At 40.1% G+C, this 12,994-nt stretch overlaps 1 protein-coding gene across 5 annotated transcripts in view; it reads left to right on the top strand.

The window, feature by feature from the left end:
• LOC117815281 (endonuclease V-like) overlaps positions 1-12,994 on the top strand; it is a 103,838-nt gene that overhangs the window by 6,177 nt on the left and 84,667 nt on the right. For all 5 annotated transcript variants that reach the window (XM_034686907.1, XM_034686905.1, XM_034686908.1 and 2 more), the window contains exons 3-5: positions 1,093-1,227; positions 3,045-3,084; positions 4,081-4,193. In XM_034686907.1, coding sequence (XP_034542798.1) covers positions 1,093-1,227; positions 3,045-3,084; positions 4,081-4,193 — 288 coding nt within the window. The remainder of the gene's footprint in view (positions 1-1,092; positions 1,228-3,044; positions 3,085-4,080; positions 4,194-12,994) is intronic.

Below are 12,994 nucleotides of genomic sequence, written 5' to 3'. Positions count from 1 at the left end.
CTTGGACAGCTCTTTGGTCTTGGCCATGGTTGAGTTTGGAGTCTGACTGTTTGAGGCTGTGGACAGGTGTCTTTTATACAGATAACGAGTTCAAACAGGTGCCATTAATACAGGTAACGAGTGGAGGACAGAAGAGCTTCTTAAAGAAGAAGTTACAGGTCTGTGAGCCAGAAATCTTGCTTGTTTGTGGGTGACCAAATACTTATTTTCCACCATGATTTACAAATACATTCTTAGATGTGAAATGTGATTTCCTGGATTTTTTTTTCTCATTTTGCCTCTCATAGTTGAAGTGTACCTCTGAATTGAGAACCAATTCTCATTTGCAATAACAACCTGGGTTTGATTCAATATGATGTGTGATCAGGTTGTCCCTTGCATCGCATTTGTTGTTTAGGATTTCGACCAATTAGAATCAAGTATTTCACTCAGCTGTGTAATTAACAATGAAACAATGGTGTCTTAGATACTCTATGCACATTACTGGCAAAAAAACATTTCATGGACTACACAGTTTTGTTGTGATTTGAGACAATGAGGCACTGCAGTAAGCAACTGCACAAAAAGGGAGCACCTTAATTTTATGAAAATGTAAAATAAAACCTCCCTGTGCACTTTTTGTTTAACCCCACAGTGATGAAATTTACACGGCAGATATGCATCATGTTGCAGAGAATAAGCAAGGGATTTAATTTGAAAGCTGTATTACTTTAATGTATAACACTTACAAACACAGCAGGCAACCTGAGCAACTTATTCAGTATACGTTCAAGTCAACCAGAAGTAACAGATGTTTCACTCTGTGCCAGATGGAGGTTGTTAGTCATCATTCTGGACAGATTGTGTGTGTTACTAGAGAGGACCAATTTGTCCAAGCAGGCAGCTCTTGAACCCAGACTGCTCCTGCCTGTGTCCAAATTAAGGCTGAATCACTGTGAGTGAGTAGGAGGGGGTCGCTGTGCTGCACAGACACAAAGAAGTGTAGATTCACAACTTTTTGATCTCCAGAGAGAAACAAAACACTTAACTCAGGGTTATAATTATTGTAATAATAAACATTAACCAGTATGTTTGCTCTCCCTCCTTTCCTAGGTGCTATATGAGGACAGTCAGATGGTGACCCTGACAGCTCCCTACATAGCTGGATTCCTAGCCTTCAGAGAAACCCCTTTCCTCCTAGAGGCTCTGCAACGGCTGAAGAAGAACCAACCTGAGCTTCTTCCTCAGGTCAGAGTCTCAAAAACACACCATATTCAAAATGTATTAGGAATTACTTGATTGATTTTCAAACAGGGTTAATCACTGAGTTTCCACAGTGACAGCTAGTCTCACAATGAATCGCATGTTCATAAGTCCATTATCATTTTTTTTTCCTACCAGTGGTTTGATTTAGGGATCAAATTAATACAGTGAAGTGTAACTTATGATCTTGATTTTTTACATATATTATGATATGAATGCTGTACTGCTACATCAGTGAGGTCTGAAGCTGTCACAGCTTAGAGATAGAAGACAGCTTCAAACTGTGTCACCATCATCCTGTTTGGAAGATTTTTTAAAGTGAAATGTGCCATTCAAAAGCATCAGTGTTGTTGTTTTTTGCCATCATGGTGGCAACAGGAAGCCGGAAGATGCTGCAGCAACTTAACTATGGTGTGCAGAAAGGGACAAAATACAATGTGATTAAAACATTACTGCTCACAGCCCTATTTCTTTTATTTATATCTGTTGTCATGGGCAGGATGATATTTCAAAGCGACATTACACAGTCTGTGATGTGTCTGATAATAATGCAAAAACAAATGGACTTTCTAACAGCAAAATAAAGCACTGAGATTTTCCAAATAGAGCTTATACTTACAATGAAATCAGTGTTTGGGTTGGAAATTGTTGCATTTTGCTAAAGTAAGTAGTAAAGTTTACTAAGTAGCAGCTGATGACCTAGTGTCCAAGCTGGTTCTCCAGCCAGTGTCTCAACCAATAGGGCTAGGCGACCAGGATCCCCTGGTAGTACACCTACTATTGACAAGTACCTTATACTGTACAACCCACTTAAATAAAATAAAGGAAAAAAATAGTTAGCCCTTTAATGTACATTTTTCCAAGGCACACACATTTTTTAATCCTATTTTAACACCTTGTAAATGCATGATAAGTAAAGCTGACGCTGGTCATTTTGGTCATTCTCTTTTAGCTCACAGTTATAGGCTGAAGAGATAATTAAGTGGATGTTTGGACTCGAAAAAGGATTAAAGACAACTGTTTAAAGGCTGTAAATATTGGCGTAATTTCAGCACATTAAGACAAAAAATTCTGCTTCTGCGACAAAGCTCTTCTGCTACTGTTTCATCCTCACCCACACACATCCGTTTATCACAGCCCACATGCCTCCCCCGCTTTCTCCCACTCTGTCTCTCTTCACCAAGCACAGGTGTGCATGCAGACACACGCATAAGCACATTGAATTTAACTTGCACTGACATTTAACCCCGAACACTTGCAGCCACTGCTCCCTTTATCTGCAACCTTTAAAGTGAGTTATTCCCAGTCACTTATAATTCAGTGCTGAAATATATCTGCAGAGTCACCTTTGGCATCAAGATTTTAAAGCTGTGCAGGAGTTGGAAGAGTTACAATATCAGTCTGAGCATCTTCTTTCTCTAACTTTAACTTCTAAAGCTCAGCATGAAGACGTGCTGTTATTTCTCACCACCATGTCTGACAGCTGGTATCAGACATTTGGAGACAGAGACTATTGAAATCAGGCTTTGAACATGTTGTACCAGGACTGGGACAGAGAGAGCTGATAACTGTAAAAATATCCCTGTTCTTTCAGGGCAGATATAAGGGGCATTATTCATCAGGCCACACAGTCATTCCAGCCATGATGGGCAGGCAGTAAATAAATACACATACGGATATACATTTGTAATTCAAAGCATGCACACATATGGTCTATGCAGGTAGTGGTATAAATACACTGTGCAGGTATACACAATTCAGGTTAATTAATCCCTGATGTGTTTGTGTTGTGTTCTCAACAGGTGGTGTTTGTGGATGGGAATGGTCTCTTCCACTACAGAGGTAAGTCGAGCTACCTAACCATGAAATTATAATAATAATAACTGTATAAGTATAGCGCTCTTTCAAAGACAAAGTCAACAAAGTGTTTTCCATTAAATAATGGTACAACAATGATTAAGGAAACCAAGCAAACAATGAAAAAAATGAAAGGTACTCAAGTACAGCTAAAAATAACAGCAGATGTCAGAGAAACCAGTTCAAGACATTAAACAGTTGTAGAGGTTTATGCTAAATATTGTAAAAGGCAGACGGCAATGATATTAAGTACTAAACTTATGATTTACCTCAAAGCTGTGAAGTAATGTGAGTTTGTAGAAGGGATTTAAGCTATGACACAGATTTTTTAGCACTATTGTGCCTGGCCGGCCGTTCACTCTACAGGCACCCTAACAGAGAGGCACAGTCGCCTTTTGCACTGAGTCTGAACTGTGGAACAAATAAAAAGACATTGCTTGGAGAGTTTGGACTACGTCTTATGGTATATACAGCAACAGTGCTGTACAAGCAATAAGGCAATTTTAGGATCTAAACTCACTGCTAACCAGTGCAGGTGCCAGTGAAAATTTCCCCAGCTGCATTTCAAATGAGCTGGAGACACGTGATAGTTTATTAACTAGAGGGGGGGAGGGGGTGGGGATTAGTAATCAATACTAAATCAATTTATATAAATAAATAGATAGAAACATGAATTACCTTCTCCAAATCACCATGGAGTAAAAAAGGCTACATTTTTTAAGCATTACTGAGAGGCAGGACTGCAGAGCTCAGACATGTACGATATTGCAATGGTGCAGAAAATGACACGTGGCAGACCTAAAAAGACAGGATGAAAACCAAAGTGCGGCTAAACCATGTATAGTATATATAGAGTGTAGTTTCCTGGATGTTAAAAGTTCCCTGCAATGTTCCAAGTAAAGGTTATTGAGAAAGAACACTGAAGCATCATGTTAATTGTTTCCTTCTGGATTTAACATGGTCACTGTTTGGACCGTGCAGAGTTCGGCCTGGCGTGTCACCTGGGAGTGCTGTCAGGGCTGCCGTGTGTGGGCGTGGCCAAGAACCTGCTGCAGGTGCAGGGTGTGAACAAGAGTGAAGAGCACCAGTCACAGGTGAGGCTCTGCAATTTCAAAACAGTTCTTTTTACCTGACTTGAACCCAAAGTTTTGTTCACTTGTAAAAGTTGCACCTCTTCTCCATTGTCCTGTCACGCTCTGTCACTTTGGGGCTGAGCTTACAGAACACATCAGAGTAAAAAAGATGCTAGTGTTTAATATGAAACATTAATGTGCCGAGCTGTTCTTCCTGTGTACCGATGTAGATTCTGTTAAAGAGCTGCCGACCTCAACAAGAGTCAAAGATGAATTATTCAAGTGGAGTTATCAAAGTGTAATCACCTTTTCTGTTGTGTTTATTGCCCACTGCTTTTGAAAAGGAGCGGAGAAATGTCAGAGAGGGAACAAGCAAAGGGCAAAATCTTAAAATACTTTTAAACAAGTGTGTGCTTGTGAACTCACACTTACACATCTATTTCTATGAGCGTATGAGTCTGTGAGTGTGTGTGCTGTTTTTGACAGTGTGACTTTTATTGCAAGCCAAGGCCTCCTTGTGTAACTAATACTAATGTGTCTTTCTGAATATAAATCAAGCTGGAAAGAAGAAATAGCCATTGGTTGAAGTAAAACTGTGAGATGGCAAAAAAAAAGATTTAATGAATATGTAAATGTTCAATTTGTTTTGGTGTGGAGCCTCGGTGACCTGTTTAGGAATGAGTTTTGGAAAACACGCTGAGGTCAAATCTGCGTGACGAACAGGTGTCTGCCTCTAGTCTGGTAGGAGAAGATGTAGAGAAATAGAAAGAAATAGAGAGAAGTTTATATATCTGATATTACTGAGCTATGAGACATTATGTTTAAACTGTCTGACTGTCTGACAAATAATCAACATATTGACTCTGCATCCAATTGTATAGAATTATTGACAGGACAACAGCCATACCAAGTGAAGCCAGAACTTCCATAGCTCCCTATGGTGACTGGCTGCAGCATAAGTCTTAAAGCCTGCCTCCTCCATGTTAACAGATGGAACATTGGTAACACCAGAAAATGAAATTACATGTTGAATGGATAGTTCTTATCATGCTGTATCATGTGCTTGTGAATTTTTATAAGGTTTCAAATTTGAATGAGTTATTTAATGTAAAAAGGAGACTAATTGACAGCTCTGTAGAGAAATGTTGGTCCTGCAGAGTTCTTCACTGGTTTAGCTGAGTAGAGGAGGAGCAGTGAGAGATACCGTGACTAGTACACTAACACAAGAGTCATTGAACTTTCCAAAATGTCAGCTTCAGGTCAACATGAGAGTCTGTTATGTGTGGACTGTACCAACCTGAGGGATCTTTTTATTAGTTAGTTAAATGCCTGTTTTGGTTAGCAGAAGGGGTATGACGTCCATCCTGCGGCTCCACCAGAACGCCTTTGCGCATGCTTTGGCTACATCAGCGCAATATTTCAGAACCCATTGAGACAGTATTTTGGCTTCTTAGCTCACAATGGGAGGAGATGGCGGAGTGCTGTCAACGCTTTGGATAAAAAAAAAAAAGCGTCTGCAAATGACATTGTAACATTTATATCGGTCTATGCTGTAGCATACGTCGTAGGTCCGCGCAGTGCTGTTGGTACGCAGAAGCCTGTGCAAGTAGCCTGACGTGCACCTCTTCAAAATGTAACAACATTTCAAAACACCACAGAACTCAAGCACTGTGATTGGTCCTCTGGGTAGCATCATAATTTCCTCCATGTACAACATTTCTGGTATTGCTGCGGTATTCCCCCGTTCTCTGCCTACACTGATTTAGCAGCTATGCTTTCCGTCTTCTCCATTTTCTTCTTTTATTTCTTCTTTGCAATAATTGCAATATGATCAACTGCTGTTCAACATGTATCAGCTACATCTTGGCAACATCCACTCAGAGTGACAATGTACATGTGTGTATATATATCTGTATTATGTTCCTAAAATAGAAAAAAAACTCTCACCTTAAAAAATATATAAGTCTGTAAGGGTCCTTTGTTATGTTGACAGTTACTTTGGAAAGCAGTCTGGGTCAGATAATACCAAAAAACAGACTTTTTGGTGGATAGACTCCTGAAGAAGTGGACATTGTAATAAAGAATCATACCAAAGCCATTACTGCTTCTTTCACACATGCTGGCTCAATCTAAAGTTTCAGAGTGTTTACCAACAAGTCACAAGACCCCAAATATTGAATCAGAAAACAAACTAGACTTTCCCTTTTAATGCATCTGTCCTCACGATGGAAAATGGACTAAGTGTTTTCGTTGAGAGCAAAAAGATTGAAACATGATGAAACAGTGAAACTCTAGAAAGGGCTTGAACCCCGATTTTCTTTTGCTCTGTGGTGATTATGCCAACAACTGACCACATGCACTGGAGCAGAAAAAGTTATGGTCTTGCAAATTTGTTATAGATAAAGTTGATCTGCAGATGAGTGGTGCTGGGTGTTTCTTTTCATGATAAGAGCCTCTAAAACATATGAAAGCTTCAGCAATCATCTGATCTCCCGCCAACTCAACTTGCAGGCAAAACACTCTCTGCTTAGAACAGTCTTCATGTAGTAATGTAACATGCTGATTGAATTCTCTGTAGGAGTGTATCCATCTCCACCAATTAGTGTTAGTTTCTTTGGCGTCAGAATATATCTCTTGGCCTCAGCTGGGGAGAGGAATCTGATATCACTGTTTTCACAGAACATGGTCACATCCGAGGATCAGTCACATTTCAACTGATACTATCTCTGCACTCCAGTGCTATTGGTGTCTGCATTACACGCCCATGCTGCATCTTTGGGCTACAGCAGTTATCTCTGGATCAGTTAATGTGCATGAAATTTAAGAACTCCCATCCAATTCATTCTGATGTAATTGTCGCTCCTCTAATTTGTCTACAGGCTTGCACAGAATTGCGACGCCTCAGCTTTGACGTTTGCGCGTTAGTGGGAAATTAGCTGTGAAATCATCCGTGTAACACAAGCCATATCAAGCTTCCTACCAAATTTCATAAAATTAGATGTTAGGAAATATGATTAGCCAGCACTGTCTTACACAAACACCAGCATGCACCAGTGATAATAAGCAATGTGCTGCCATAGTCAATTAAATGTCAGAGAGTTACAAAAAACACAGAAAGAGTTTTCAAAAACTAATATGCAGTCTGAGCTGTCTCTGAAGGTTACAGAGAGAACTTAGTCTTAGAGAACTCAGTCGCTGTAATTACATCTCCAAACCTCATGAGTAAAGGTGTGTTTGTCCTTATGAGACACAGGAGCACAGATCCTTTCCAGTGTTAATGTAGCATCACACTTCAAGCAAAAGTACTGTGTGAAGGTGTGGCAGTAACATACATGCAAATTTGTGGGAAATGGTAAGATTGTATTATATGTTAAATGCTAAACAGTATTTTTAAATTGTCTTAATTTGTCCTAACATATTATGTATGCTTAAAGCTCCTGTGAGGAGTTTTTCGCTAGCTATGAAACAGATTGAAATTAATACTGATGTCTTTTTATGACCTTAAAGAACAAACAAGAAGATCAAGTTGACTATTTATGTAAAGTTGTTTTAATCTAAACCACTGGCAGGGGGTAGTGACCAAAATGTAAGCATGCAGATTCATTTTTTTCATGTTTCATGGCAATGATTCTTGATAAGTGATACACTTGACTGTTAAAGGAGAGTAGGATTAGATTTTTAAGCCAAGAAACTTTAATTACACATGTACTGGAAAAAATCACCAAGATCACTTTGTCCACATGGGGGTGCAAAAGCGCACACAAACCAAAAGTCTACCACATGAGCTTTAATTTCAAATACATACATGAAACTTGTGCCCAAATGAAAAAAAATAACAGCTCATTGAGGATCCCACCCCTCCCAAATTTTGCCCTCATCCCAGTGCTTTTGCCCTACTGTTAAGTTACATAGACTACTAAATGGCCCTTAGTAGCAACCATGACCCAAACAGCAGACCCAGGCTCAATTTATGTGAACTCATGATATCAACAGTACTGATTCTACCTGCCCTACTACATGGCCACTAATGCCCCCCACATCCTGACTTTGGTTATAGAAGGACAGCAATAGTTGACAGGGTTGTACCAGGATACCTTCCTTTGAGTTTGCCCACTGGCATATGGAGGAGGCTTAACAGTGAGCCTCTACATCCTGGAAGCATCCGCCCCCATACCAGCTCTCACCACCCATCATACCCACATGTCAAGAGAGAAAAAAACAAACAGAGAGAAGAACTTTTAGAGGGATGTTAGAAAGAAGACAGGAAAGGTATAGCCAGGGTGTAGAGGTACAGGAAAGGTATAGCCAGGGTGCAAAGCCTGCTGCGGCTACCTCTCTTGCAAATGTTATATTTGTTTCTTTTTTCCAAACATAAATCAAACATTGATTAATTAACTTTTAGTTATTTATAATAATGTTTTTTTAAGTTTTACTGAGTCTGCTTTTACATCTTAAGATGATGATGTCGTACTACTTCTTATCTGATCCGAAACAAGCCAAGGAGACTCCAGACTTGTCAGCCAACTTGCAGGCTAACAATGTCTTGTTTCTAGCATTTTACCAGAGACAGTTCAGAGTGAATACAACACTATTAAAGTCATTACCAGTATCTGTGTCACCTCAGTTTCCCTAATATCATCTGAGCATTTAAATAGTAAGTTTACCATAAGAAAAAACAACAACTTTAACACCCGTCTCAGCTTCACAGTTTCTCGAGATTTGACATCTGCGAGCTCTCCTCTCTGTCAGTGCTGTCAAAGTTTCTTTCCTTTAAAAGACTGAATTGTAAAATAAATGGTATTAGACCATGTCTTGGCAGCTTTATCATACGTTTCTTTGCTTTAATTTTTTTTTTTTTGTCATTTTAAAACTTTTTCTATGATGAGAAAAAGATCTACTCACTTAGGAGACATGATGTATGAACCGTTTCTTTACATCATTCCCAGTTTTCCAAATTGTGAAGAACACAAAAACACACTGCTGTACTGAAGTTATAGAATGTTACATCTCCTTCAATCATCAACCTTCAACCTTCAATATCACAGTAATAACATTATATGGGTAAACAAAAAGATCCTCTTTAGGAGTATTTAAATGACCTCTCAAAAGCCTGTTTGTCTGTTTAAGGGTTTAAACAACCATTTGGAGAGTCCTTGAACATAACTGTCCCTCTTTACCTGCTCAGTCCCTCTCTGTTACTTACAGCTGAATGCTCTGGAGATGTAAATGCTAGGTGTCTGTGTGCAAGAATAAAGGCAGGGGGTGTGGCATGTTTTCATCTTTACAGAGTTTGAAAGAAAACAGAAGGACGGAGAAGGAGAAAAATGTCTTGTCCTCCTCCTTGTCCTTGATGCACTTTGGGAAAATGATAAACCTGCTGTAGCTCCTTGCTGATCATCGTCCTTCTTTTGTTCCGTCCTCTGTTTTCGTCTTTTACTCCCTCTATTTTTTCATTCTTCCCTTTTCACTTTCTTTTTCTCCTATCTCTTTTTTCCCTCTCAGTCTCTGTTTGTCTGTCTCACTGACAGCCAGGCTGTAACTCAAACTATTTGTTATTGATGACTAGCTCGTTTCCTTTGACTTCTGCTGGTCTGGCTTCAGTCCCATACCCCCGCTTCACAGGATCCAAACCTATCTCCTCTTCCCCCCCCCCAACCCCCCCCCCCCCCCCCCCCCCCCCCTCTCTCTCTCTCTCACTCTCTCTCTCTTTCACACACACACACACACACACACACACACACACACACACACACACACACACACACACACACACACACACACACACACACACATGCATGCACAACATACACACTGTGTTGGCTTCATCCCAGTCGGGATTGGAGACCCTCTGTGGCCCCTCCTGTCTCCCCGCTGGCTGCTTGCTGTAATCAGTCATAGTAAAGCAGACACCCCATCCATCATGGAGGCTAAGCTCCCTTCATCGCTCTGGCCTGTAACCCACAGCACACCTATCAACAGCAGCCCACATCACTACATCTGACTTTGTGTCGTCTCTTCCAGTGTGAAACCAAAACAAACTTTACTTCCCTTTACTTATATATAAGTATATTTATAGATAGATAGATAGATAGATAGATAGATAGATAGATAGATAGATAGATAGATAGATAGATAGATAGATAGATAGATAGATAGATAGATAGATAGATTTGATAAATTCTGGTAGTGAGAACACACACATCACTGGTCATTGGAACAATAAAACACTTGAGTCAAAATAATTAGTTATGTGCATGCAATAAATTATATTTGGCAATATGGCTCTGATCTTGGAGCTCCCTGCCATTCCACGTGTCTACGTGGAATACCAGGGAGAGTACACCTCCCCTCTCTTTCATGTCCACACATGAAAAGTCAAGGCAGGGAGAACAGCAGCAGAAAAAAAAAAACCTTGTGTACAGAGCAGAGCAGGCATCAGTCAACTTAACTTCTGCACACATTTTTTCAGATCAGTCACATTCTTTGATGTCAGATAGAAAATGAGTCCCTCATACTGCTGCGCTTCAGTTTACCTGTGCCTGAAATTGATTCATTGATTCATTATGGGATACTTGGTCTTTGTGGCACCAACCAACCTCCAAACTAAGGGGTGAATGTAAGCACACCAGACTAAAGGGCACAGTTTCTGACAGAAATCAGAAGAGGTGACCTGGCTGTACCTTGAAATTATACAAAAATATGCTTCATCCAAATTCTGTGAGACTCTTGGCCTTTCTGACACCTGTAGAGCCCTGCTGCTACACAAAGGAATGATGTGACGTGAGCAGGCTGAGGTGAAGAAGAGAAAAAAGGGTTCAAGAAAGAAAGAAAAAAAGAAAGAAAGAAAGAGGAACGATCCCTCAGGAATCTCCTCACAGTCTTTTGTAGATGTAGGTAAATATGATTAACCCTTGACTATTATCAATTTACATTTTGGGTAAGGGTTGGATAAGGATTATATAATTGTGTGAGCATGAATGTAGTCTCAGTGACATCACACATTGGTTTAAGAGGAGGAGCTTTGAAGCCAAAGTATGGCGGTCTACATACTGGAAATCAGCATTCAATGAACTACATTGCCACAACTTCTGAGTGCAATCCAACATTGAAGCTGTCTACAAAAAGGGCCAGTGCCGCCTCTACTTCCTGAGGAGGCTGCGGTCCTTCAACATCTGCAGGACGATGCGGAGGATGTTTTATGAGTCTGTGGTGGCTAGTGCTATCCTGTTTACTGTGGTGTGCTGGGGCAGCAGCCTGAGGGTAGCGGATGCAAACAGACTAAATAAACTGATCCGTAAGGCCAGTGATGTTGTCGGGGTGGAGCTTGACTCTCTGACAGTGGGGACAGAGAGGAGGACTCTGTCAAAGCTCCACAGCATCATGGACAAGATCCACCACCCTCTCTACAACGTGCTGGTGAATCACAGAAGCACATTCAGTGCAAGACTGACACCACAGAACGCCACAGGAAGTCATTCCTGCCTGTGGCCATCAGATTGTACAACTCCTCCCTCTGATGACTGAACTATATTCTGTACTCTGTGCAATAACGTGCAATACACTGTGCAATATCCCTGCCACTTCAACATCCTGTATACAATACCTTCATTCCCAGTGCTTTTGTACATAGCGAACTGTAACTATTCTCGTTTCTGTATACACTTGTTATTAATCCAATTTATATTATTTCATTCGTATTTATATCTTATTTCGTTCCTTCTTTCTATTAATATTTTGACCTTTTCATACTGTGCATAAGAGCATTCTGTAACAACAGAATTCCCCCCGGGATAAATAAAGTATTTCTGATTCTGATTCTGATTTTCTTCACGACATACAACAAACTTAATTCAGAAACCCATTTACAGTCATCAAAAAATACTAAATGTAGTGCTCTTCTAGTCAGAGGAGTGAGGCCGGTTATGCTAATTGTGGCAGTGCTAAGTTGCTGGTACAACTGATGGCTGGAATCAAGTGACAGACAAAGGTTTTCACAGCTAAACAGATACAACGACCTCCTGTCCCACTTAGCTACACAGAGGCATACATTTTTCCTCCATTTTCTAGATGAATGATTTGTTCATCAATTCAAAGTACACAGGATCTCCATGCTGACTGGCCGTTGTGGAGCGAATGATTCACTGAAGATCAGATTTTTTAACTATCACATGAAGCGATAAGTCATTGGTGTTGCTCGACAAGAACTCACACCTAATCAAGTCTTTACATTGACTTTACATGTAATTCACTGAAGAGAATAATCATATTTGTGTCTGGTGTGAACACAACATTAGACTCAGCAAGCATGTGCCTTAAGGCGTCTCTGTACACACCCACACATGCATGCATAGACACACAGACATTAGCAGTTGGCGCTTAAATTGCAACAATACAAAACAGCAGTTTCACAGCTATGAGTCGGCTCAGCAGGTTTAGGTCATCCCCTCAACATAGTAAATTAATGGGCATTTAACCAGTTTGCCTATTTCTGCAGGCTTAATTTAGTTGTGTTATATTTTTAGCAGAGTAATTTGACCAAAAACAACTTTTTTGCTCACAAAACAAAGTTCATGACTTTAGATTCTTCAGCTCTGCTTCAGGGTACTGCTGGTGTATTCTTAGTTCAAAAAAGGATTATGTTAGAGGATGTAGGAAGATGGCTTTTCCTCGGTAGCATGAAATGCACTTTGTTCTGCAAAGTGTTACTTATCTGAACAGGCTCTTCTACACTGAGGGTGAAACAAAGCAAAAATATTCAGCTTAACCGCACAATGTTTGAGGATGTTGCTTAAGTTTGCAGATTGAAGGCAGAGTTCAACAGG

The sequence above is a fragment of the Notolabrus celidotus genome, chromosome 7, assembly GCF_009762535.1.
Source record: "Notolabrus celidotus isolate fNotCel1 chromosome 7, fNotCel1.pri, whole genome shotgun sequence".
Lineage (NCBI taxonomy): Eukaryota > Metazoa > Chordata > Actinopteri > Labriformes > Labridae > Notolabrus > Notolabrus celidotus.
The sequence above is the reverse complement of the archived record's forward strand: the minus strand, read 5'-3'. Positions and strand labels throughout refer to the sequence as shown.